The sequence below is a fragment of the Meleagris gallopavo genome, chromosome 6 (assembly GCF_000146605.3).
Source record: "Meleagris gallopavo isolate NT-WF06-2002-E0010 breed Aviagen turkey brand Nicholas breeding stock chromosome 6, Turkey_5.1, whole genome shotgun sequence".
Taxonomy (NCBI): Eukaryota; Metazoa; Chordata; class Aves; order Galliformes; family Phasianidae; genus Meleagris; species Meleagris gallopavo.
The window spans coordinates 20,805,828-20,829,466 of NC_015016.2; the positions used below are offsets into that span (position 1 = coordinate 20,805,828).

General features: G+C 38.1%; 1 protein-coding gene across 3 annotated transcripts; it reads right to left on the bottom strand.

Moving 5' to 3' along the window:
* Positions 1 to 237: 237 nt before the first annotated feature.
* HEPACAM2 (HEPACAM family member 2) lies at positions 238 to 21,633 on the bottom strand. Of its 3 annotated transcripts, none has more exons than XM_010712566.2 (10): positions 21,430 to 21,630; positions 17,000 to 17,350; positions 15,845 to 16,129; positions 9,064 to 9,360; positions 6,052 to 6,177; positions 5,942 to 5,966; positions 5,781 to 5,818; positions 4,840 to 4,913; positions 3,423 to 3,535; positions 238 to 567 (listed from the first exon to the last, which is right to left on the bottom strand). In XM_010712566.2, exons 1-10 carry the CDS (start codon positions 21,497 to 21,499, stop codon positions 558 to 560), a joined length of 1,389 nt encoding a protein of 462 aa, XP_010710868.1. In that variant the 5' UTR covers positions 21,500 to 21,630; the 3' UTR covers positions 238 to 557. The 3 variants fall into 3 exon arrangements, with proteins under 3 accessions (XP_010710868.1, XP_010710867.1, XP_031409749.1); XM_010712565.3 differs by lacking the exon at positions 238 to 567 and adding an exon at positions 577 to 1,234 and having other exon boundaries at positions 21,430 to 21,633; XM_031553889.1 differs by lacking the exon at positions 238 to 567 and having other exon boundaries at positions 1,095 to 3,535; positions 21,430 to 21,631.
* Between the last annotated feature and the right edge of the window lie 2,006 nt (positions 21,634 to 23,639).

Below are 23,639 nucleotides of genomic sequence, written 5' to 3' on the forward strand. Positions count from 1 at the left end.
TTTGTACTATAACTGCCTTACAGATAAGTTTCTAAGATGGTAAATTAGAAGATACTGTTGCATTAAAAGAGTTAAAAGAATGAAATTTATTTTAAACTTCAAGTGTCTTTTGCAATCTGACATATTGCATCTATTACTTCTCATGGAGACCTTCTCTTGTAAAAATCTACTCCAATGAATAACTCCCATACACAATTGCTTTTTTTTGTTGTTGTTGTCGCTTTATTTCCTTTCATTAAAAAAAAAAAAAAAGTATGAGAGGCACTGTAGGCTCGATTCTTCTATGTCCTTCCCTCCCATCATTATAGTGAAATGCACAGGCTTCCGTACCGCAATTTTAAGCTGTCCATTTGCTTTCTTGTAGCCATGAACAAGGAAAAAAAAGTAAAAGTGAAAAAAAAGACACATTCTTCAAGAAGATACCAATTAAAAAGCACCCAAAGTCTGAAGATAAGCTGGCGTAAGCCTTTGCCATTTTTAGAGTTGTTGGCATTTCCTTTCAGTAATGAAGGCCAGTTTTGTATTTTCAGATGCTTTGGTTTCCTGTTCCTGTGCCTTCATATACATCTACAGGAAAGAACAGACATGATAATGGTTGTCCACAATGCCTTCTTTATTTATTTTTATTAAAAAACACTGTTGCAAACATATACCCAAAGCAGCAGTTCTAAGCACAAAAGGATAACAGTTCTTTAGCATGAATGAGGATATATTTGTGACACACTGATATTTGGCTGAATTTTTACTATGAACATTAAACAATCTCTAGTTTTGAAAGATAAGACCAGTGGCAAAACATGTCTGAGCTACAAATAAATTATGCCATCAGTGCTAATACAGCACATCACATTGCTGCTTTCTTGGTATAAATATTTCAAGTTCTTCATATATTTTCAGCAGTAATGCGCTCAGCACCTGCTAAAGAGTCACAGCAATGTGAACTGTCAGTGCTTACGTACAAGAACTGGTTAAACTTGCTCAATGGCTTTTGCAGCCATTTTATGATCTCCTTCATATGTGTCATGGGTTGGCAATATGTGGAACATTTGTTGTCCAGTTTGTCACTACTGATATCTAGTTTAGAATATGTGCAGGAGTGCATTTAATGCAATCACTAAATATGCTGCTGCCACGTAACTTCCTGTGACTGTCTCTCCCAGAGATAGAGCTCGGCAGTTTCCTCACAAACATATCTCCTCTTTCCACTTTAATTCTTGGGAGAGATGGGGCAAACCTGCAAAATAATGTTGCATGTAACAACTAATATCACCATAAAACCCAAAAGTGCCAATCCAGCTATTGGCCCAGGTCAGGCTTTTTTTTAACAGCAATTAGATATTGAATCCCTCAGTCCAAACCAAGGGGAGTTTAAGTATTTAATTACTTTTCAGCAGTACTCTTGTATTTTAAGACCTGCGGCACAACTAAGCATGTTACAATTAATTAGTGCTTAGAGGCATAGATGCATGTGTGTGTCTGAATGAAAAGGATGACAAAAGTGTAAGGAAAACTGTTAGGAAAAAGTGATTCCCAGAGCGTTTTGCCAACACTGTCACTGGGATTTCTATAGCAAGAGACAGAACATCAGCTGATACCCCAGACATCAGGTTCATAGAGAGGATTTGAACCATTTTCAGGCTGAAAATCTAGGCATTAAATGAAGAAACCTTATTTTTTACCTATTTTTCCATGATTTTAATTCTAATAAAATTATGAAATGACAGCAGTCCCAGTCAAGACTACTGAGAATATGAGCAAAATCATTACTTGCACAGCAGACCTGTTCAGCTACCTTAACATCCATTATTTTGTTTTACACAGAGAGAAACTCCTGTTGTCAGCAGAATGAAGGAAAATTCTGTATCATTCTCCATGAATGTAGCTGGCTACTGTACAGATGCCTGCATTTCAAGTCCAAGGAGCCTATCCATAGGCAATCACTGCTTAGCACTACAGGAGTTTGGAATTACCTCCCCAGCTCCGTTCCCTGTTTTCTGATGTTTTACTTTTTCCTAATACTCAGTGCTGAAGCATCCTGCTGCAAAACCAAGTATTGACTTTATTATCCTGATTTATTCACTAGTCAGAGTGCTTCTTTGCTGCAGATCTGGAATTGGAAAATTCACAAGAGCAGTTTTTCTAAGCTGAGTCATTTACCCTTTATCATGTTCAGCCTCCCTGGTTTTGTTAGTGGAAATTTTGCTCCCATACTTATTTATAAAACCTGGTTAAATGAAGAGAGTGAAACGTGGCTATGCAAATCAGTCTTCCACAACTACAGAATGCTGAGTTGAAAATCTGAACTGTCACAAAGTTCAATTTACCTTCACTTCGAACCCATTTAGAAGAGTGATGTATCAGTGAAAAAAGTTGAGATGGGAGACATAAGATTAAGAAAAAAATGTACTTTATGATTGCTATTTTTACACCTGATTTAAAAAATCTGATTGATACAAAAATGTCATCAGTAATTCATTATTAGCTTCTCACCAGTCAGCTTTCTTTTATTATGTATTATTACAAATACATAATTTAGATGCAAAGTTGCAACTGTAACCTGCACATTTCTAGTAATGTAAATACTGAACACTAGTGTTGTCACATACTCAGCCAACTGCTTAGTATATTGGAAGAATATGTATTTTTCTTTTCAACCATTAAGAAACTGAACAGATAGTAAAAACATGGAAAATGTGATAAAATAGAGTTGTTAACAAATAAAGTCTTGTGAGCTATTGTTAATTTGCAAGGAAGACAGCCAACATTCAGAGTAGATTTATGGCAGCTATACAGCCATGACAAAAGCTTTATAGTGCATTCGCTACTCTTACGCCAAGAGGTACTACAAAGAAGGTGATTTGAACAAAACCAGGAGTACCAGCCAGAGTACTGCAGAACATTACTTATTTCGCTCTAAATTATTAATTAAGACCCAAATTAAGACATCAGCTACTCAGATAACGAAGCACTGCCTGTTAGTATTTCTGTGATCATTGCAAGCAATCTTTGGTCATCAGTCAACCAGTTACAAGATTGAAGAAAACCCCCCAGTTTTTTTGGAACACGGCTGACAGGTCTTTGTCTGAAGATTTAACCTGCTGACTGGGAAATGCTGAGAACTCAGAGCTGTGAAACCTCTTAGAGCACTTGGGAATTTTCTTTTGAAATGGTGTTTGAAATCTTAACTCTCTCTCTTCACACTTAGACAAAGGTGGCATGATAAAATTTCAGGCTGGAGTCTTGAAGGTGGGGGATTGTACACAAACCAGTGAAGGGCTGATGTATCTTGCATTTTTTTGCTGCTTTAACCCTCTCACTGGAATCAAACACCAGCCATCGATGTGTGAATTGTTCAGTCTCAGTCGCACACAGAAGTCCTCGTCTTTGAGCTACCACATGCATGCATGCAGGCTGTAACTTACTGTTGATGGTCCTGCTGCTGCTGATTGGGAATATGCTGAATGACTTCATAAACTGTACTAAGTATGTCCTGGCCTGGGGCAATGTCAGAGCTGCAAACAGGCTGACTTGAAACCTAAAAGTAGCAAAGAGTGTTTTTGCTGTAAGTACAAATTGATAAAAGTTCAACAGAAATAAAATTAATAATGTAACTTATCATTTTTTTTTTTAACAATGCTCTTCTCCATCAACACTTTGGGCACGGATGCAAAAGTTCATCCCTATTTGTTCACATTTTGTTCTGCAAGTTTTTGTCACATTGTAGTAATACAAGTAATACGTTTAAAATCAATTTGAATCTAAGAAGATTTAGAATGTAGCTTTTGCATTTAATACAGCAACTATTTTATATTACTGTACCACACGTCAAGGAAGGAACATTCAATAATCAAAGAGATAAGTAAGTGAATAAAGATTGAAAAAGGAGAAAATAGTCAGGGAAAGAGCTCAGTAGAAAACTCCCACCAGAGTGAGAGAACTGTGAGAAATTTTCATTAAAGTAGTAATAATGAATTTTTTTAATATGTTACATATATGAATCAGTTCTTATGTCAACAGAGCATCTAGATTCCAAATCCATCGGGACTTTCCATTGTTTTTCTGCCTATGCCCAAATTCCAGTTCTTTATCATTTCTGTTTTCTTACTTTTCCATTTTCTGTGAATTAAAATTAATGTAAAACCAAATGCTGACTCTATCTGGCATGCCACAGTTCTGAGCAGCTGTTTCTTGAAATGGTGCTGGAGATTAGAATGAATTTCATTGCATATCCACTCTTTTCTGGTCACCTCTGCTCCCTGACCAAGGCCCTAATTCTGCAGGATACCTAAGCAATGATGTGAATTTGTGGTATGGACAGCCCTAGGGATGAAGGGATGCTTGTGACTGAGATGATTTAGGGTCTGATCTTCTGTGGGCTAATTTCTTGTTTATCTTCATCATCTGACATCTGGTGATATAGCTGACATTTATTTTTACAAACAATACTTTAAATACTCCCTGTAGCTTTTCTGAACTGAAAGTTGTATGTTGTATGAGCAGCAATACAGAAGAAAATGTCATTGCAACAATTAATTTGCTTGTAGGGCAGTGAGTGGTTTGGTGTTACCCATCTATCCAACACTACTCTTATTTTTTTAATACGGGGTATCTGGATTGAGATTGTTCCCTTTAGAGTTTGATAAGTTCCCTACTGCACTGTGCCAATACCGAACTAGTAACACAGTAAAGAAAGAACAAATACAACATAAACAACAGTGATGAATATGGTGTGATGAAAACATCTGTGAAAAGCAACAAGAGCAAGCAGACAAAGGGACTAGAGTGCAGGTATTCACAGAAACAGAAAGGAAACTATCACTGTGATGTAAAATCACATACCCTGGAACCGCTGCCGTGATCAGGAATAGCCACAAATTCATATATCCCAAAATCATCCAAAGCACTTTCGTGTCCTAAAGTTAAAATAAACAAAAATGAAAAACATATCAAGATGTATACGAAATTGAAAAAGTTTAAGTACGGATGGGAAAGCACATTTCTCTAATAAAGAAAAATAAATTTGAATATTGGTTGTTTGATCTACTTTAAATTACTTTAAACCACTGAGCTGGCCTGCAGCGAGGCAGGGAAGCTGCCTCTCTACTGACTGGGGATGTGCAGTGCCTGGAACCAAGTGCAGAGCTTCTGGTTAACCTCAGCAGCAGCTTAGCAAGAGCCATTGGAACTGCTTTTACTGGAAGTCTAAACAGACCCATCTGTTTTCATTTCCCACAGACAAGAAGCCCAGCACAAGCTCAGCACATCTTCATTGTAGTGTGAGACAGTTCCACCTGAATCTTGTATATATACAATCTTGCTGATTAAAAAAAGAGAACATGATAAGTGAACATGATTATTAAGCCACTTGACAAGTTGCATGGGGGACTTCAGCTGCAATTTGTAGTAGTTAGGGTGGGTGTCCATCTACCCTCATTAACTTGCCCCTCTCTCTCTAGCAGATCTTTTGACTCTCATCTCTTCGGCCATTACTCATAACACTCATTACATACTGGGGAGAAAAGTGGGAACACAAGTGGTTCTAACCTAGTTTAACAGAGCTCAAGACAGCAGGATACAAAGTATATCATAAACTCCAAGCAGGAGTCAAACCTACACTGACATACAGTCCTTCAGGTTTTATCTTAAGAGAGATGGCATAGAAGTCTATAACTCCAGTTAAAGCCACACTTCCTATCCTTCTTCTACTTTGCATTTAGAGATGCTAATTTTTTGCAAGAATGAAATTTGACCTTATGCTCACATTTCTTCCATAGCATTACCTGAAAATGTCTGTGCCTTTCTGTAATCAGCCTCTGGCCTAGAAAACATAAACACATTTTTCAATTTGGTGTCAAAAGACAAGGGAAGAAAGTTAGTATGATAAAATTCAGTTCTCATAGTGGAAAGGACTTCAAAATGTAAGAATGCTTTATTTTTGTACCTTCTCTGCAGCTTCCGTTGTATCACTGAAAAGAGCAGACAAAAGAAAAATCATTCTTTATCTTCTAGTGTTCCAAAAGAATAGCTGGAGCATGCTTAACTTTTACATACCTTTAAGTGGCTTATATCTTTTCCATATGAATAGAAAGCTCATAACTAGTATCAAAAATAATGAAATTCCAGTTATTATTGCAAGAGATGACAAAGATTTTCCTTTCTGGGCCAATTTTTCCAATCCTGTGTCAAAAAAGATGAGTACTGTATTTAGTCTCCTGTTCTGGATAAAGTGCTTTTATCACACTGAAATATGCATTTTTACAAATCACCTAAAGCAAACTCTTTAAAATTGTTCCAAGACAGCAACTTAAACAAATGCTTTTATTGTCTAGCTGGTAACTGGTGAGTTAAATTAAGGTTAAATACATCACTTGTATATTTACAGTGAAAGGTCAGTTGACAATCGTGGTTTCCCCGTTATTTATTTCACTTATTGATGTGTTGTTGCTGGAGGAACTACATTAATTGATTCTTGAGGCAGATGAAATATGTTTTATTTAGAAACTGTTTTTTCTTTTCCCATGGCACAAAATATTTCTCAAGAAGCTATGAGCACCAGAAGACTCACTGCTCAAACAGAAGAAGTGCCCTTCTTGTTCCAGCCATGGCACTGGGCCCACAGCCACTCATGAGCCCATTGTGGTTTCCAGTAGAGCTTTGCTCCTGCATGCTAGTGTGAGATGGCCCTCAGGTTGGTTGGCTCTGCAATTTTTTTCTCAACAGAAAGCTTGGGAGTTCCCATGTTAGCAGCTTGAGCCTAGGTGGGAAGGAGTTGCTGAGAAAAGGTGACCTAGGAAAGCTCATGGTGTATTTGTTTTCAGCCTGGCTGTGGAGATCTCACATACACACTATTACATGGCTCCCTGCTGTTTCGTCTGTTAATTCTTCATACAGTAGCCCATAGTTAGCTAGATGACAAGGTAGATTTTCTCTTCTGGCACGGCAGCAGACTGAAGGCAACAAGCTCCCTCATCTCTAGAACTAAGGTGGATTAGCACAATTCCTGTTCATAGCATACTGCTTACAGAACAAGTTCTTCCTCTACCTACAGGTTGTTAGGTCTTCCCAAATGGCCAGAGCCAGCCCTTTCTATCTAACTAGCAATCCTAGTATTGTGTGTATTTCCTATTCCATGCATGAAAGGACAAATCGCTGGTCACAAGCACAACTGCTATTTGTCTCTTGGGTTGTGCCCTTACTTAATAACTAAAATGAAATATCTCACAAAGTGCAAATATCACAAAGGTAGTGGTATACAGGCAGCAACACTGTGGAAACCACATTGGACAGTCTCTTGCATTATAACCATATGCCCAAGCTTTTCAAGTATACCTTTTTTTTTTTTTCCTTTCTTTTTTTTTTATTTTCTTTTCTGGATTTGCTACTAAGGAATTATAATTACAGAGAGCAAGCAATTCCTAGACTGAAAATCATCACATGAAAACTACGAATGCCTTTTTGGGAAAAAGAAGAAACCAGTGTAGACCGAATGCTTTACGACAACTGATAACTTTCCACCCTTCAGGTTGTTCAATGTGCAACAGACATTGCTGGTATTTGAAAGGCACAAGTTGGGCTCTTTATCCAGGATTATCAGGAGAGATAGAAGGGATGTGAAAGAATATTCATAGTCTTTGTTTATTATGTTTAATTCCATACAAATTGTGTTAATTTCTAAGCAGAATTTAGCCTGGGCAGTATCACTGAGGTTTAGCCTACTGGGTGAATTCACACCACTTAGGTTCAACCAGTGCTGCCTTGCAGTGTGTTGGCTCAACATCTGGATTTAGTGCTATCTGAATGAACATCAAGAAGAAATGGCTGTAGAGGACAGAAATTGACTTTTTGGAAAAGTTTTATTTAGGTAAGATATTTTTAATTAGGAAATATATGTTTTGAAAAAGGACTAAACACGAAGCTCTGGACTTTTTTCTCTTTTTGGACTTTGAAAGGAGAACTTGGATGAATTTCTTAATTCCTACTGATGAATATACTCATTCATATTGTAGCTGACATGAACTTCCTGGAGAAATGTCAGTCTTATTTCTAATGACACATAGCGCTGTTTGCATTTTCTTTCACCACTAACTGCAACCTTTAAACTGCAGCATTATCATTGCAAAATTGCAACCTGTCTTCCTTTCAGCATACTTAACTCCATAGATTTGTGATGATTATATATCAGCCAGAACAATGGACAATCTGCCTCCCTTGTTTACCTTACTAACAAATGGCTGAGCTCTTTGTTCTGCACAAGCTAAGTTGCTCTGTTAAATTTTCTAACAGGCAATTGATTGCATCTCTTTGAACATTAACTTTATACAGTCCTTATCTGAAAAAAAGTGATCCTTATTAATAAGGGATATCAGAATTCCTCAGTATATTGTTTATAGCTGTGTGCTCTAGACATTTCCTGGAACATTGCCTTATTGCTGTTTAATGCAATCTGATGCAGGAACTGAGGTTATAAAATATAGAAAATACAGGAGATGTTTAGTAAAACCTAGTAGCTAATTCATAGATTTTTAAATATGAAAACAAAATAATTTTTACAAGCAGATTGTAATAAAATTATTCATTCATCGTCACAGCTTGCATTATCATCCTACAGTAAACTAGGGCTCTTATAATACCTAATCACATAGGGAATCTGTGGCTGGTTACTCCAGTCAGTGCTGTATGCTTGAGATTCTCCCATGCACTGATCCCTCTTAGCTCCTGAATGGCAGAGAGTAAGACAGTGAGCCTTGGACAAAATCTGCCCCTGGGAGGAAGGGCTAGTCCTGGCATCCAAAAGGTTTCTACATTTTCTCATTCCATAAAACTCTGAATGGCCGAATATATTTTACTGTCAAACTCCTACAAAACACTGATATCTCGGTGGGTGTCATTTAAAGCTGTGGCACACTGCAAGTAATACCTCAATCTCCACAATGGCCAGAATCCCACTTAATGCATTATTAGCAAGACTTCATACTTATGTTCTCTCTCTAAGAATAATTTCCTTTTCCTGGGCCGACAATCAGCTCAGAAGCTATAGTTACAGCCAGGAATCAATGTTCTTACCTGCAGAGGTAATGATCACTGTGAAGTGAGTCTCATCTCGTTTTCCAGTCATGTTGTTGAAAGCACGGCACACGTAATCTCTCGTCTTCTGAGCCACCGTATCAGACACAACTTCCAGGTGGGGTCCATATTGGATTACATGAGTGGTATTGTCAGCCCTTTGAATCCAGGAGTAAGTGTTTGGTGGGTTTGAATCAGCTGAGCAGTCGAACAGTACGGCTTCCCCTACGCTGACGGTAAACACCGCTCCTACCTTCAGACCTTTGTCTGATTTAACTCGGAGTCCATAGGGTCCATCTGCATTGAAAAATATAAACCCAAAACATAGTGGAAAAATTAAAATCAGAGTACGTATTTAAATTTTAGATAAAAGCACTTAGATTCCTTAAACTGGACTAGCCTTTAGAATGGCTGCCATTAGATTCAATTATTTCAGTTAAAAGGCTTTCACTTCAATCATTTGATCTTTGATCTCAGACTACACTTGCTTAATATTGATCTAATCGCTGCTTAGGAAAACAGCATTGGTCTATGTACTGTTCAGAACTGTAAAAACAGTGGAGACTGAACGCACTTGGAAAAGTCATGAAGTAAAGAAGCAGGTCTTCTGGGGTATATTTGACCTTTTCTACTAAAATGCCAAATGTATTGGACCTTTTCTACTAAAATGCCAAATGTATTGGTGTAAGTCATTTATCTTCATATTCAAAAGTAAATAAATTAGCTCTGAAATACATAAACAGTCAGTGTAATACTTAGCAGTACAATAATAATTGGCACAACTATCCTAGATGTATACTTCAGAATGGGGTGCGCTTTAGGTAACTTCAGTAAGTGACTGCTAAAATAAACTTCAACCTTCCCCTGTCTTAGTACATTTCAACTACTTCAACATTCAGGTTTCTATCAAGAGGAAGGCCTTGTGCCAGGTTTCTGAATATAATTAGAAGGGAAATATACTGTACAGTAGTTGTGTTCATTACTGAGAAAATTGGGCTGCAATTCCTAGGGCAACCTTCATAGGAAAATGGGGAGGGAAATAATATATTTAAATATGATGAGTATTTCCTATATTATGTTTAGTTGATCATTTCGGATCCTGTTTTTTTTCCTCCTGTCTTTCCACGTTAAAATCTATTTTTACAAGGATCTGAGTGTAAAAAAATAATGTAAAGAATAAAATAATTGAAATGTGCCTTATTAAGTTACTTTTTTTTTCCAGTTAAAGAACTCATTATTTTAAAATTAATAATTACATGCACAGTCAAAAATGTACAGATCTATTACTGACAGATGCTGAAAGAAACCAAAAGGTGACTTCTCTTTGGTGAGGTCCTTGGAGCTCTGTAAAGCTGCTGTCAAGTGACTCCAAAATGGCATTACAAGAAGACAGAGAAGTCAGTATTATGCCAATTTTAATGTGATCAAGTAATATTTCCATCTTCCTATGGTTGTCTGTAAGCATTAAAACCACGTAGCTGGTTTTGAATGTGCAGTGTGCTGCTGTGTGAAGAGGAACACTGGCTTATTTCTGACTCTATTTCTTATCAGGAAAATTCAGGCTGACATTAGTTTTACTTGTAATATGTATGCTTCTGTTGATTGTCCACCTTGTTTTATGAGGCTTGAAAAGCACATAAACAAGCTGCATGCAAGCTGTTTCCTGTGTGCTTCTGTGTTTTTCTTTCTCTATTTGTGAAAGTTTAGGAAAGAAAACGGAGACTGCCACATTCAGTTGAGTCCATTTTTAGACAAATGTGCATATTTCACAACTTACAGTTGTCAAGCTTCCTATTTTCTATGTTTCTGTTTCAGTGATATGCTTTTCACAGTCTCGTTTTAAGACTCAGCATCATGTCTAACAAAATGTTGGGCGATGTGGATTCATGTCAGAGGTGCCATGGGGAAGAATCAAGATGTTTCTAGAAATCTGCAGTCTTAGATGCAGAGCTCCTTGCTCGCGGGTTCCTTAATGTGAGTCATAAATATGATAAATGCTTCTGGAAACTACAAAGCTGTCACCACTGCATCAGCTTAACTACCCGCACCCCACATGAAGAATTCTGTACTTGCAGAGCCTATACAACACCAGGTGCTTTGAAAGGCCATTCCTCTTACCCAACTCTTCTTTCTGCTATTAGCTTTTATTTTCACTGATAATATAACCTTTGGCAGATGTAAACAGATACTAATGCTAAGACTTGCTGACAGGTCTCTTCGTTCCCTCACTATAACAGGAGATTTGCCAAAAAAGGATCATAATTGAGTTCTGTTCTTGTATCAGCTCCATAACTGTGCAGTGTGCACAGTCAACACTAACAATGTGACCACACTTCAGTATGAAAGCTACAAATCAATGTAATGATAAACAATGTAATGATAAATGATAAAATTGCCACACACTGGCTGTTGGAAAACAAAAAAACAAGAAAAACATAAAACAAAGAAAGGTTTTTTTTTATAAAATAGCCAGATCTTGGCTATGTCTGAAAAGCAACATTCCTTGGTGAAGTCCATCCTTGAAGGTACCATCAGATAACCATTCTGCAGGGTCTGGCTCAGCCTGTTGCCTCCTCTGGACTGTGCATACATCACTGATCCCTACGCACCAGGTAGTAAAGGAGTACCCACAGCTTCAAGTGTGATTCCGAAAAGCAGATAACCAGTACCTTCCACTCTGAGATTAAATGTTTTCTGGCTTCTGGAAATCTGAAGGAAGGAAATCCCACAATCTATTACATTCAACTCCATCACCACATGCAGCCATTTCTGTTGCAGCCTCCATGACAGCAGATTCTCCCACTCCTGAAATAATTTATTTCTACTTCAAGCTTCTGCAATAGCAATGTTCTATGCTGCATTATCATCACAGCTAATGGAGAAGGGCGACAATATTAGTGAGAAATGATGAAGAACAAAAAGCACTTTTGATTCTCAGTAAAAAAGTGGAGCGCCTGCCTTCATGGATCACCCAGTTCTACTCCCTTCTCATATTGTTCTCAACAGTAATAAGCCTCTTGTCTCAGTGAGGCCAGTTAACTAAATGACTTGTAAAATAATAAATCACCTGTTCTCGGTAACAATTTACAGCTCTGTGGGAATATTTCCAATTGCTCCTATCTCCATGAGACTGCTGTAGTTTCTAAGCAGATGGCAGGTATTTACTGTGAGTGAGCGACCTTTCTTTTATCACTTACAGGAGCTCCCCCGCAGCAATGACATATGGCAGATGGGGATCCTGAGGCCAGTGGTATTGACAACTGCTTGTTGGAAGACCCGACACCTCAGTAAGCAGGGGCTGGACTGAGTTATGGGACTGGTATAGCTCAGGAGGTAAGAACCCCAACTCCCATCACAAATTTGAATATGGAATATGGATAGTAATGTAAGCACTGTAGTCTTTCAGTACTGAATTGTTTTCTATTAATATTTTTTCCCATATTTTAAGTTACACACAATGTAAAGTACCAATTCTGATTAAATAAAAAGTCCATTCTAAAATACATGTAATAGTATCTCCATACGTGATGAAAAATTGAATCTGAGATATTTTAGTGTATCAAATTCATAAGGCAACAAAACATTTCAGAAATGTGAACACTGAAGTAACTGATGTTTTCAAGTTCTGCTAAGCAATGGGTTGAAAATAAGTTTTCATTTTGGAGCTTGGAATGATTTTTCAAATTTATGGGAAAATACATATGGTTGAATGAGGGAGAAGGGAAAACAGTACAAGAAATAAGGCTACGTGGAACACATCCTGTCAGTGCAAGCGTTCCAGGCACCTATCAGTGCAGCAAATGCTCCAGAGCCAATTTTGCAAGCAACAAGTCAGAAATCCCAATATCAAACCTAGCAGTCAGAATGGTAGCAACAATGAAAGGTATTTTTCTATTCTGGTTTGACTTTATTGCATCATAAGAGAGCTGTCAGGCTGTGCTGGCTACAGCTTCTCCATGTTTTAGGTAGGTATTCTTTGTAGAGAAATGTATGTAAGGCCCACTCCTAGCTCATGAAAGTGAGAAAAGCAGACATTAAAGCAGATATTAAAAATGTGCTATCTTGAGAGAAGAATGAGATTATTGTAATTATAATGATGATGATAAAACTCCATCAGTGCTGGTTATTTCCTTGTAGAATGTTTTATCATGATTTCTCTGTCCACAATGAGTGGAAACAGAGTTCATATCTACACCGTTAAGGACTCTTTGGGGCAGCTTCTTCATCTTTGTATCTGCAGTGCTGTCATTTCTGCTGAGAGAGACTGACAGGTGCTCCTAAGAGATTAGTTGTCTCCTAACAATGTCGTTGCTAGCCTTCACTACTCTGGGCAATCTGAACAATGTAGGGACACCCCCTCACACATACTTTAAGAAACAGGACAACTCCCATCTGATTCTTCCAAGTTATAATTATAAATAAATAAGTGGCAGAATGCATAACCTTAGAAGAAAGATGGAGAAGGCTGAGTGAAAGATGTAGCTGCTGGCATGCTGGTAGTGTGGCTAGGCTGGGCAGAGGGCATGGGCTGTCTGCCCCACTACCAGGTTACATAGTGGGAGAAGCAGGAGTGTGCAGCAGGAATCCAGCTCCACTCCTTGCACCGTGCCATCCACGCTGTGCCAGTGAGGAACAGGTTATACCTGAACAGAGCTGATGGCCAGGTGGGTCCTGACCTGTCTAGCTTCAGATCCCTGAGAAAGGCACTTTGACTCTGAAGGATGCAAGGACTGGAGCCTGGCAAGGTCACAGAGCTGTTGGAGGCAATGGGAGCTGACACTGCAGGAGGGGTGAGGAAAAAATGCGAGTGCCTTTTTTAAGATTTGCTGAATGTTGATCAAGCCAAGACTTTTGTGTCCTCATGTTTACATTCATGAACTGAATTTACATTTTCACTAAGTTCCTCAGGTGCTTTTGCACATCCTTTCACCGCTTCAAAAATCAGTAATGGACTTTACTTTCAGCTAAATATAAACTTACCAACTTGCTTAGAGATCATTTAAGCAAACACCTTAAAAGAGCACCAGCACAGACCCTTAAATATAATTCATAGCAGTGTCCTGCAGGCAATGATACGAGCCAAACCTGAGGCCATCATAGCCTGCTCATCATGGCCTATTACAGCCTATTTGTGATATTACTGGTCTAACTTAGATCCTGATGTTAGACCAGACACTTCAATGGCAACTTTTGACTAAACACATTATTCATATCCCTAAATTAAGAAGTTGAGTATTGACAGGATCATGACACTGGGTTATTAGATCTTCAGAACAGGAATCCCCAGCTTAAAAGTTTTCTCATTCTCACACCTCTAGTTTAAATTAGCTTGTTGAAAAGCTATTTTTCACAGATATTAGGTGTATTGAACAAAGAGGTATATTTGCAGAGAGACAATTTCTTTTATTAAGCCAATATAGCCGAAAAAAGGGTTTGAGGCACACAAATCCCTCATTATCTGAAACAGAAAGTTTCAAACTCAATAGAGGATGGGTACTCTTTCTTGGCTTCTGCGTTACCTTACTTTCTAAAAATCTCATTTCACTTACATTAAACCATTACAGTTTCCTCAGCACTACTTACTGGAGAACCCGTGTAAATCAGCAGTAAACAACAACAAAATAATAAATGAACCAAAACCTAAACTGTCTCTGTACTTTGTAAGTATATGATCTTAAAATGACATGAATAAATCCTTGGGAACATAGGACTGGAAGGAACATTTGATACCACTGAATTCAGCCTTCTGCTACAGTAACCCATCACCACACAGAATCTCATTCATACAGTTGTCAACCCATAGCAATAGTAATGTGCACGGCTCTTGCAAAATCTCATTACTCCAACAACTGGAAAACATCTAATTTCCAGTCAAAATATATGGTTGTCTTATGGTTTATTCTTCAGTCAACATAAATCTTTACATAAATCTTGCTCCCTCATGTTTCACACTTTATATGAAAAGCAAACACCCCTTTCAGAGTCTGTTTTCTGCAACCAAACTGAGTTCTCCTGGCCTGTTCTCATGAATAGAATCCCCATTCCATTTTGTTTTGTTTCTGTATAGTTCAAGATCATTCTTCTGGGTTGCGTAGGTACTGTATATAGTATTCAACTTGTGATCTCATCTTTTTTATGCCTGAATGACACTGCCTGTTAGATGTCTTGTGATGAGCTCAATCAAGCAGATACACTGCCTCAGTTATTGCCATACAAATCTCCATCAGCAGCAGTTCATGATTTTTTGCTCTCCAAGTGCATGCCCTTCTAGTTTTTAACAGATTCTATTCTATTACTCTGTTGTTCAGACCTCTCACTTCATTGTCACAGGTAAACTTCATTGACATACTCCCAGTCTTTACATTGATATCAGTAATGAAAGTATTAAACAGGATTGGACTCAAAATGATCTTGAGGAATACCATGAGTAGCACTCCATCAGCCTGATGCTTCCTGCACTCAGCTTGTGGATACCTTTTTCTGTATATAATTCTGATTGCTTTCCTCTGACACACACCTCCTCCAGATTTGAAGATGCCCACTGTGGAACATCTGAAGTTCATGTGTGAATTCTGCAGTTCAGACTGATCTTCACAACTACTTAACACTGAGAGACTTTTTATTATGCTATCGTAAGTTATAGCTGCTACAAACTTATTTTGAATGCAAGCTCACATATAATGTTAACTCAACTGTCTTCTGTCTCTTTTCCTTAGTCAGAGGCACTCTTTTCAGCCAGATCATTTACACAAAGATAATTATGAATATTTCATATACTCACAATATATTGTTGGTGCAATTCTCTCACTTTCCATTGCACTGACAGGGTTGGACACCAAACAGCTGTAGTTCCCAATGTCTTCTTTTGCAACAGGAACAATTAGAAGTGTAGCATTGTTTGATGAAAAAGTATAATTAGGGCCGGCATGGAGAGGCTTTCCATTTTTCATCCACTGGTAAACTACCCTTGTGCCTTTTCCCACGGTACATTTTAACGTAATATTCCCCACGTACTCCACTACCCCTGAAGATGGCTCAGTGTGCACAACTGGCCGTGTGACAGGTACTATAAAAAAAAGAGATATGAAGAGTTATAAAATTGACTACCAGTAAATTACAGTCTTCACTGCCAAAATGATACAAATAGCAGCCATCCTCCTCTCTGGAAAATATCCATATTTCAAAGTGTGTTTATTAAATATGGTTAAAGAATAAAAAAAAAAGAAGGCTGTATTCTCATCTGGTAAGAATTTTCCCAGTACTTAAATAAAGCTAGACTGTTTATATTACTGGTTATATGACACAGGCTGAAATTTGGTATATCATTGCTTCCAACTCTGGTCTAATAAACAAAACCCTGCAGCCACAGCAATGAAAAGAGTGGAATGGGTGATGTTGCCCACAGTGAGGGACTTCCCCAGCAGTGCTGTGAGGCTGACACTGTGACTGAAACTCTCTGCTGGCCAAGTCATGGGGATGGCTACTGGCTGGCATGGACATGGGAGTGAAATGGCAGCAATTGTATCACATTAATGTCTCATTCATTTAATTAATTCAGTTTAACCAGGGACAGGGCTCCCTCCATATAATCCATAAATTGCAGTACACTGAAAATTGATATATCCTGTCTGATAGCACAGCAGAGCCTTATGAAACATTATTTCCTATATTTCTCATATTAATTAATGGTTTTGAAACTCCTTAAGTGGTTTTTTTTTTAAGTTCAAGAAATATTAGTTAACACCTTAAATTTGTTTAAAGGTGACATACTGTAGCATTCCCACCAGCAGTAGAAAATAACATAACTTAATTATTAGCACTTATTTGTGCATGGTTGGATTAAATAGTTCTCTACTATAAGTAGTGCAAGAACCATTACTTCAGAGCTATGTAAATTTTATTTTCAAACTGAAGATGCTACATTTTAGTAACTTACCATCAACAGCTACATGAATTTTTTTGCTGGCAGCTACTGTCCCGTTCCCACGGACATTGACTTTTACAATATAATTGCCCTCATCACTGATACGTAACGGATTGATCATCAAAGATGCATTAGGTGGTATGAGGGTAAACTTGTGCTGATATTCCAAGTCTGGTACTACTGTTTGGTTTACAGAGCCAAGCAGGTATTTTGGATTACTCTGAGGCTTCTCAAACAGCCAAATTATCTGGATTTCACAAGCTGTAGTGTTGAAATTATAGTCAACAGTGAGCTGGAGTGGTTGCCCCTCGATACCATGGATAGTATGAGATGGTACTGTCAGCTTCAAGGCAGAACAAATACCTGCATAAAAATGAAGGAACAAACAAATACACCCAAAACACAAATGAGAACATTGGAAAACTCAAATGAGGAACTCTCACAGAGAAAAAACTCTCAGAGTTAAAGCTTAAACTTTTTTATGATTATGTTTCAGATTTCAAGTAAGAAATGGGGAAATGCTCGTTGACTTTATTGGAATAGGATTTAGCTATAGATACCCAGCTTCAAAGTACATAAAAAGCCAAACCTGGAAGGATAATTCTGATTCCTGGTTATAAAAAACTGTTGAAAGTTTGACAAAAATGAGGACAGGTGAATTTACCTTAATGTTTAAAATATTTCCATTTTAAAATATTCTCAGCTTGAAGAGCTCGTATTGTTTATACAGTCTTAAACTACAAGCTCAAATTTAGGACTTCTTTTCTTGTGTTTATCCAGAGAGAAATTTCTTAATGTTGCTTTTCCAGCTATACTGAGAAACAATCTGAAAAATCTAACAAGGCTCACTTTCACAAATTTCTTTCCTGAAAATGATATAGTTATTATTACCTGCACCTTATGCTTCAGACAAAATTCAAGAAACATAACTAATCTTGCAACAATTACGTATTTGGATCATAGGAAAAAGAAGAATTAAGGTTTTCTGTTGATACGTACAAAAGCAAGATCTCCAGTCCCATGATGAATCCTGTCATCTAGGAATCCTGCACCTTCAGGGTGCAAAATGGCCCCTTCAACTAGTCTGGCTTTCCCATCCTTTAGAATTGCTTTTTCTTCTGTCATCCTTAGGCAGATTTATGGAACATTACACAAGTTTGCTAAGGAATCTCTGGTCATATTCTGTTCATTCAGCAACTAGTAAGGTTTATGAAAATGACAAATGAGTAATTTTGCCTCACTCTTCATACAGCTGAACAACAACTAGGAGGGCTTGCAGCATTGCCGAAGGTGAGGAACTAAAAAGGGAAGCAGCTTGGTGCTGTCCCATGGTAGCATGCTATAGGGGTGATGTGTGCAAAGACGTTCAATCTCCTGACAGAAATACCCAACTTCTTGGGCACTGAAAAAGAAGCAGGCAGAGGACTTCAGGTTGCATGGACACTGGTGTAGGGAGAACAGCAAGGAGTCAGCTGACATGGAAGGAGAATGAGACAAAAAGGGAGGAAAAGGGTAGAAAAGATACAGAGATACTTAACTGGAGGATGCACAGGAGCATGGTAAGTGCATGCTTAACTTTTTCAAATAAAAAACCTGAAGAAATTGAAGCACACCAAATTGAAACTTCCTCCCCTACTTCTTAAAGTATTTGTGGCCTGTTGTTCTTGTGCAGTTTTTTAAATGCTGTTTGACTCTTGTTAATGGAAGATGAGTTGTTGTTAAGAGAGGTGAGTTTTCTTCCTGCAAACCTTTCAATGCAAATCAAACTTAAACTACTACTTTCCAATTGAGAGAATAATTCCTCAGTAAAGCCCTTCACAAAATATTTAATGGTGAAAGTAAATTTTATATAAGCTACCTAACACATTCCAATTTTTAAATCTCCTTGAACAAAGTAAAAGAAATCTCTACAAATACTGGGAAATCTGTAACTGATTGATTAAAAGATCTGGCCATATTGTTCCTCATTCCTTGCACATGACAGCGCTCAATTTTGAGGTTTCTCTAGCTGTCAGTAAGTGATCGTGTTGTACGACAAGAAGCCAGTAACAGCAGCAATTGCAAAATATGAGTAACAATTGATATTTCTTACAGATCTGTGCAGAAAAGGATCAAAATCCAAGCAGGTCTAGTGAGTAGAAGGATAACAGTGACTATCAGAACGAATGCTGTCACCATCACAGAAGAGGAAAAAGAAACTGGTGGCTAAATAACTTAATTTCCTCTCAGTTGGAAAAAAAAAAAAAAAGGATGTGGGGAAGAGAAACTGTAAATAAACTTCAAACTGATTCTGCTTAACTTGTGGGAAAAAGTGGCTCCATTCAACAGCATGGAAAAACACTGGGAGGTCAGTTAGGAACTTCTTTCAGCAAAGATGAGGGATAGTTAGGAAAGAAGCCCCATTTTTATTCCCAGCCAGAGAACTGCTGCCCACTGGGGAGCAGCTCTGGGTGACAGCAGGTGCTGCTGTCTCCTGAGGCGGCTTCACAGAGAGCCACTGAGGCTCCAAGCCATCACTAGAGAAAGGCACTCTGATAACGGGCTTATGGCAGCCATGCTGGGTGACTGCTGCTTTAACAGTGATCAAATCTTCTGTGGTCTGGAATATTAGACTTATTTTATGGATATAAGAAGTCAATGTGCCAAAATCTACTTCTTTCTCATCAGGCACAAATTCCATACAACTCCAACTTATCCCTATAGCTTTCTAAATAGAACAATAGATATTTTTCAAAGAGGACAGAATTCTGAAAGCTATTATTGTCCATTGCCCGTAAACCAAGAGGTTGTACAGAAATGACCTCCATTTGGAGCTCAGTGATCTGTGTTTTCCTCCATCTCACTTTGCTGTCACCAGTATTAGCAAGCACAACTGGATTACTGTTGACATAAAACAAGGGCTGCAGCTTTAGTTTAAATAAAAACTATGACATAACTTTTGAGTTTACTGCATAAACTGAAACCTTCTTACTGAGGTTTTATCATTTTTTATCATTCAATTTAAGATGCACATCTCCTTATCAAAGGGAAATCAGACCCTCAGTTACATTTTATTTGAGTAATCAGTTAGCTCTCTGTAGCACTCCAAAACCCCTGAACTTGTATACAATGTCACTGGCAATAGTTTCCAAACTTTCTGCAAATACGTCAATTCAAAAAAAAAAAAAAAAAAAAAGATAAAATGGACTAAAGCGTCTGCTATTCCTCTACCACCATTTGAAGCAGAAGGGTTTGAGGCATGTTCTTTCCAAGTTCGGAATTTTTGTCCAAGAACAAGCTCTACCAAACTTCATTATTTGACTTAACTTTGCCCTTGGAGGTGAATTCCTCTGGTGTTCTTTGTGTTATGCTCCAACACCTGATTTTTGTCATGATAAAAGATGCAGGATACGCATTTTTCACACTAGGAAAGGTTTCTATCTGAGTAAGACTGCAAGATGCAATTTTCTAGTGAACAACGATGGCCTCCAAAGCATTCTGTGTGCATGCCAATATCTCTTTTAGAATCTTAATCAGAAATGTTCAACAATCTTGTAATGGAGATAAAGAACTGAATATTCATCATGTTCTTATCAGACAGGTATTTCATTTTTAAAGTCTGATAATCTTCATTAAAAACTGCTATGGCTAAGAAGCTAAAGCTGTTGACAAAGTACTTAGCTCAAAATCAAGGAAACTAAGTGACTATAGATGAAGATCGTGAAAAATATAAAAGAAAAATTGTCAGAAAAGTATGTAGCATATTTTCAATGTCATATATTTCCTCTGTTGGTATCTTTGAAAGCAATCAAGTACATAAAAAACAAATTACAAGACTTTGTAGAAATACAGCTTTATCTAACCTCTGATCACAGAATATTCCAGTAAAAGAGCACAGAATATCTGCTTTTTATCAAGTGTACCAATATACTTATGCTGAACCTACAACCAAATGCTGAATGATTCTACTGTTAATGTAAGACACTCTTCAGTTGACTGAAAGATTAATTTAGTTTTAATACAAAGTACATCAAAATATATACAAATTTTAGGTGTTAAATACAATGCATCATAGTGAACTGAAAAATAACCTATCAACACTGTAATAACATAATGCGTTTTTAAAGAGATGTGTAACATTTTCTGTACAAACTTTGTCTCAGAATCTGTCAAGTCTTGCTTGTTAAAAACAATGCAATATGCATATATTGCTTAATAAAACAGGAAAAAAGATATGTAATAATGCCAATGCTTTCTTTACAGATTACATGCAGCATTAGTTTTTGTCAGTTTCTAAAATTTCCAGTTCCATCCATAAAACATTTTATCTGATTAAAACTTGTAGGCTATTTTCTTAAAATAAAGTATCTGACAACATAAGAGAAATATCTTAAAATTTAGGAGTATAAAAACAAGTTAAATTTCCACAATAACAATGAAACATAACACATGCAGTTCCTTACCTACAAGCAGAAAATATACGTGGTACTTTAAGTCACAAAATAAGCTGGCTAGAGGGCTCCATGAAAGCATCCTGTCCCATACAAAAACCACCTTCTTCTCAGTGCTAAGTCGGAGCTGGGACCAGCACCTGCTGGTTTATTTGCTAGGAAAATCAGCAACGAGTTAACAGGCCCTATCCTGTCCCCAGCCCTGTCTGATTTGAATATGTGTATACACAGAACAAAGGGAGTGGAGCACCTGTTAGATGAGCACCCATCTTCATTGCCTCTGACTTCAACATAACCCTTCCCTAGCAGCCGCAGTAAATATGACAGAGAATGTAATAAATGAGGCGCAGCATAATACAGAGTACCTTGAATTATCAAAAATAAGTGAACACACCCAACACACAGGTTATATAGGTATTAACATCCTTTAGTTACACTGTTTTATAAAAAAGACTATGGTGCTAGATGGTTCTGCTCATTCCAAATTAGTATGTAGTATTTGGTACATTAGTATTTAGATTTTCTTTTCTTTCTTTTTTTTTTTTTCTAGGTTGAGAATTTTTCCAGTGATTGCCTCTTCTTTCCTTTTATTTTTTAAAGAAAAATATTGAAAAAATACAAAGCTGTGACTAAATTATTATCATTTTCTTCCTTAACACACATGTAACAGGGAAACAATTTCATTCCCCTCTCTGAGCAACTGTAATGTGAAGTGTCCATCAGGAATCACTAACAAAGAGTCCTGTAGTAGCGTGCACAACCCACTAGAGCTGTCGAGTTAGCTGCTGATTACTGTTTATTCTGAGTGAACTTACATCGGTTTAATATTAATATTAATGTATGATTTGGCTTTTGTCCAAGGCTGCCACTCACTGTACAAACCTAATCAGCAGCACACCAGGCAGCCCTCTGCAACTTGCATGTGCAGAAACAGTTTGCAGCAGCAAATATTTGCATCAACAGAGATGGTTTATCCACAGAAAAACACATTTTAAGTTTTCGTTACACAACATTTATGCTGTTATGAATTAATTCCTGTCTTGTGCAGGACGGATGGCAGCAGGGAATTGATCCCCCTCACTGTGTGCCTGTGCTGGTGCTCGGGGTCCTGCAGAGTGCTAAGCCACTGCTGTAAGGAATGATAATAAGTTTGATTTCTGCTTCACTTAAAAGGAGGTGAAAACGCCCAGACCCTTCCAGAATTTTTACCAGTTCTGTATGACCAAGTGTAATGAATGTTATTTCAGCAGTCCCAGCAGAAATAATGTCATTGCCTGGCACAAGACTGCAGATGAAGAGAGCTCTGTGCACATCCACAAGAGTTCCGGGTACCCCCCTGCCCTGCCTTCCCCAGGGCTGTTGTTTGTAACCTGTTTAATCCACTTCGCTGCAGTCTACATGTATCAAATGGCAATCCTTTATAAAATGAGTTAGAAATGATTATCTACTCAGTTTAATTATGTAATAAAATATTTGTCATAGAGTCCAATTAATTTCTAATTGAAATGAATGGGAGCCTTCTCACTGGGATGAAGTCAGTGCTGGTGTTCTAAATGTCTGATGCAGGTGAAGAAAATAAGTAATAAAAAAAACCCAAACACTAGAAGAACAACTGATTAGCACAGATACATATTTCAAGTCAGTACATCCCCTTATTTCCAGGATATGTCCTTGATGTTGTTAATACACTGGCATTTTTTACAGCAAATAGCTCACATCAAGTTATCGCAGACTCACAGAATGGCTTAGGTTGGAAGGAACCTCTAAGCCCACCCATCTGCCACCCATGTCATGGGTAGGGCTGCCCCCACCCAGGGCGCATCCGACCCAACCTGGAGCACCTCCAGGGATGGGGAAGCACAGCTCTGCGTGTCTCGGCCAGGTACCGACACAAGCCCGTTCTGGCCATGCGGAACTGCATCCTCATTTCTTGCATTTCTAGTCTTCTAGCAACTGATTTGAAAGCCTAAATACGTCGTGTTCCAACCCCCAGGGAGACATGTGACGTGCGAGGAAATCCACCCCGGTCCCGAAAGCCGCCGTGGGCAGGACACAGTGTGACGACGGGCTGACGGCAAGCCACGCTTTCGGTGACCCGCTTTAACGGCGCCCTTAAGCAGCAGCGACAGCTCCCACCCTATCCCCTATCTGCGGAATGAACTGACGCCGCATCCCGCCCCGCTCGCTGCGGCCCGCCTCCCTCTCTCTCTCCCTCCCTCCTC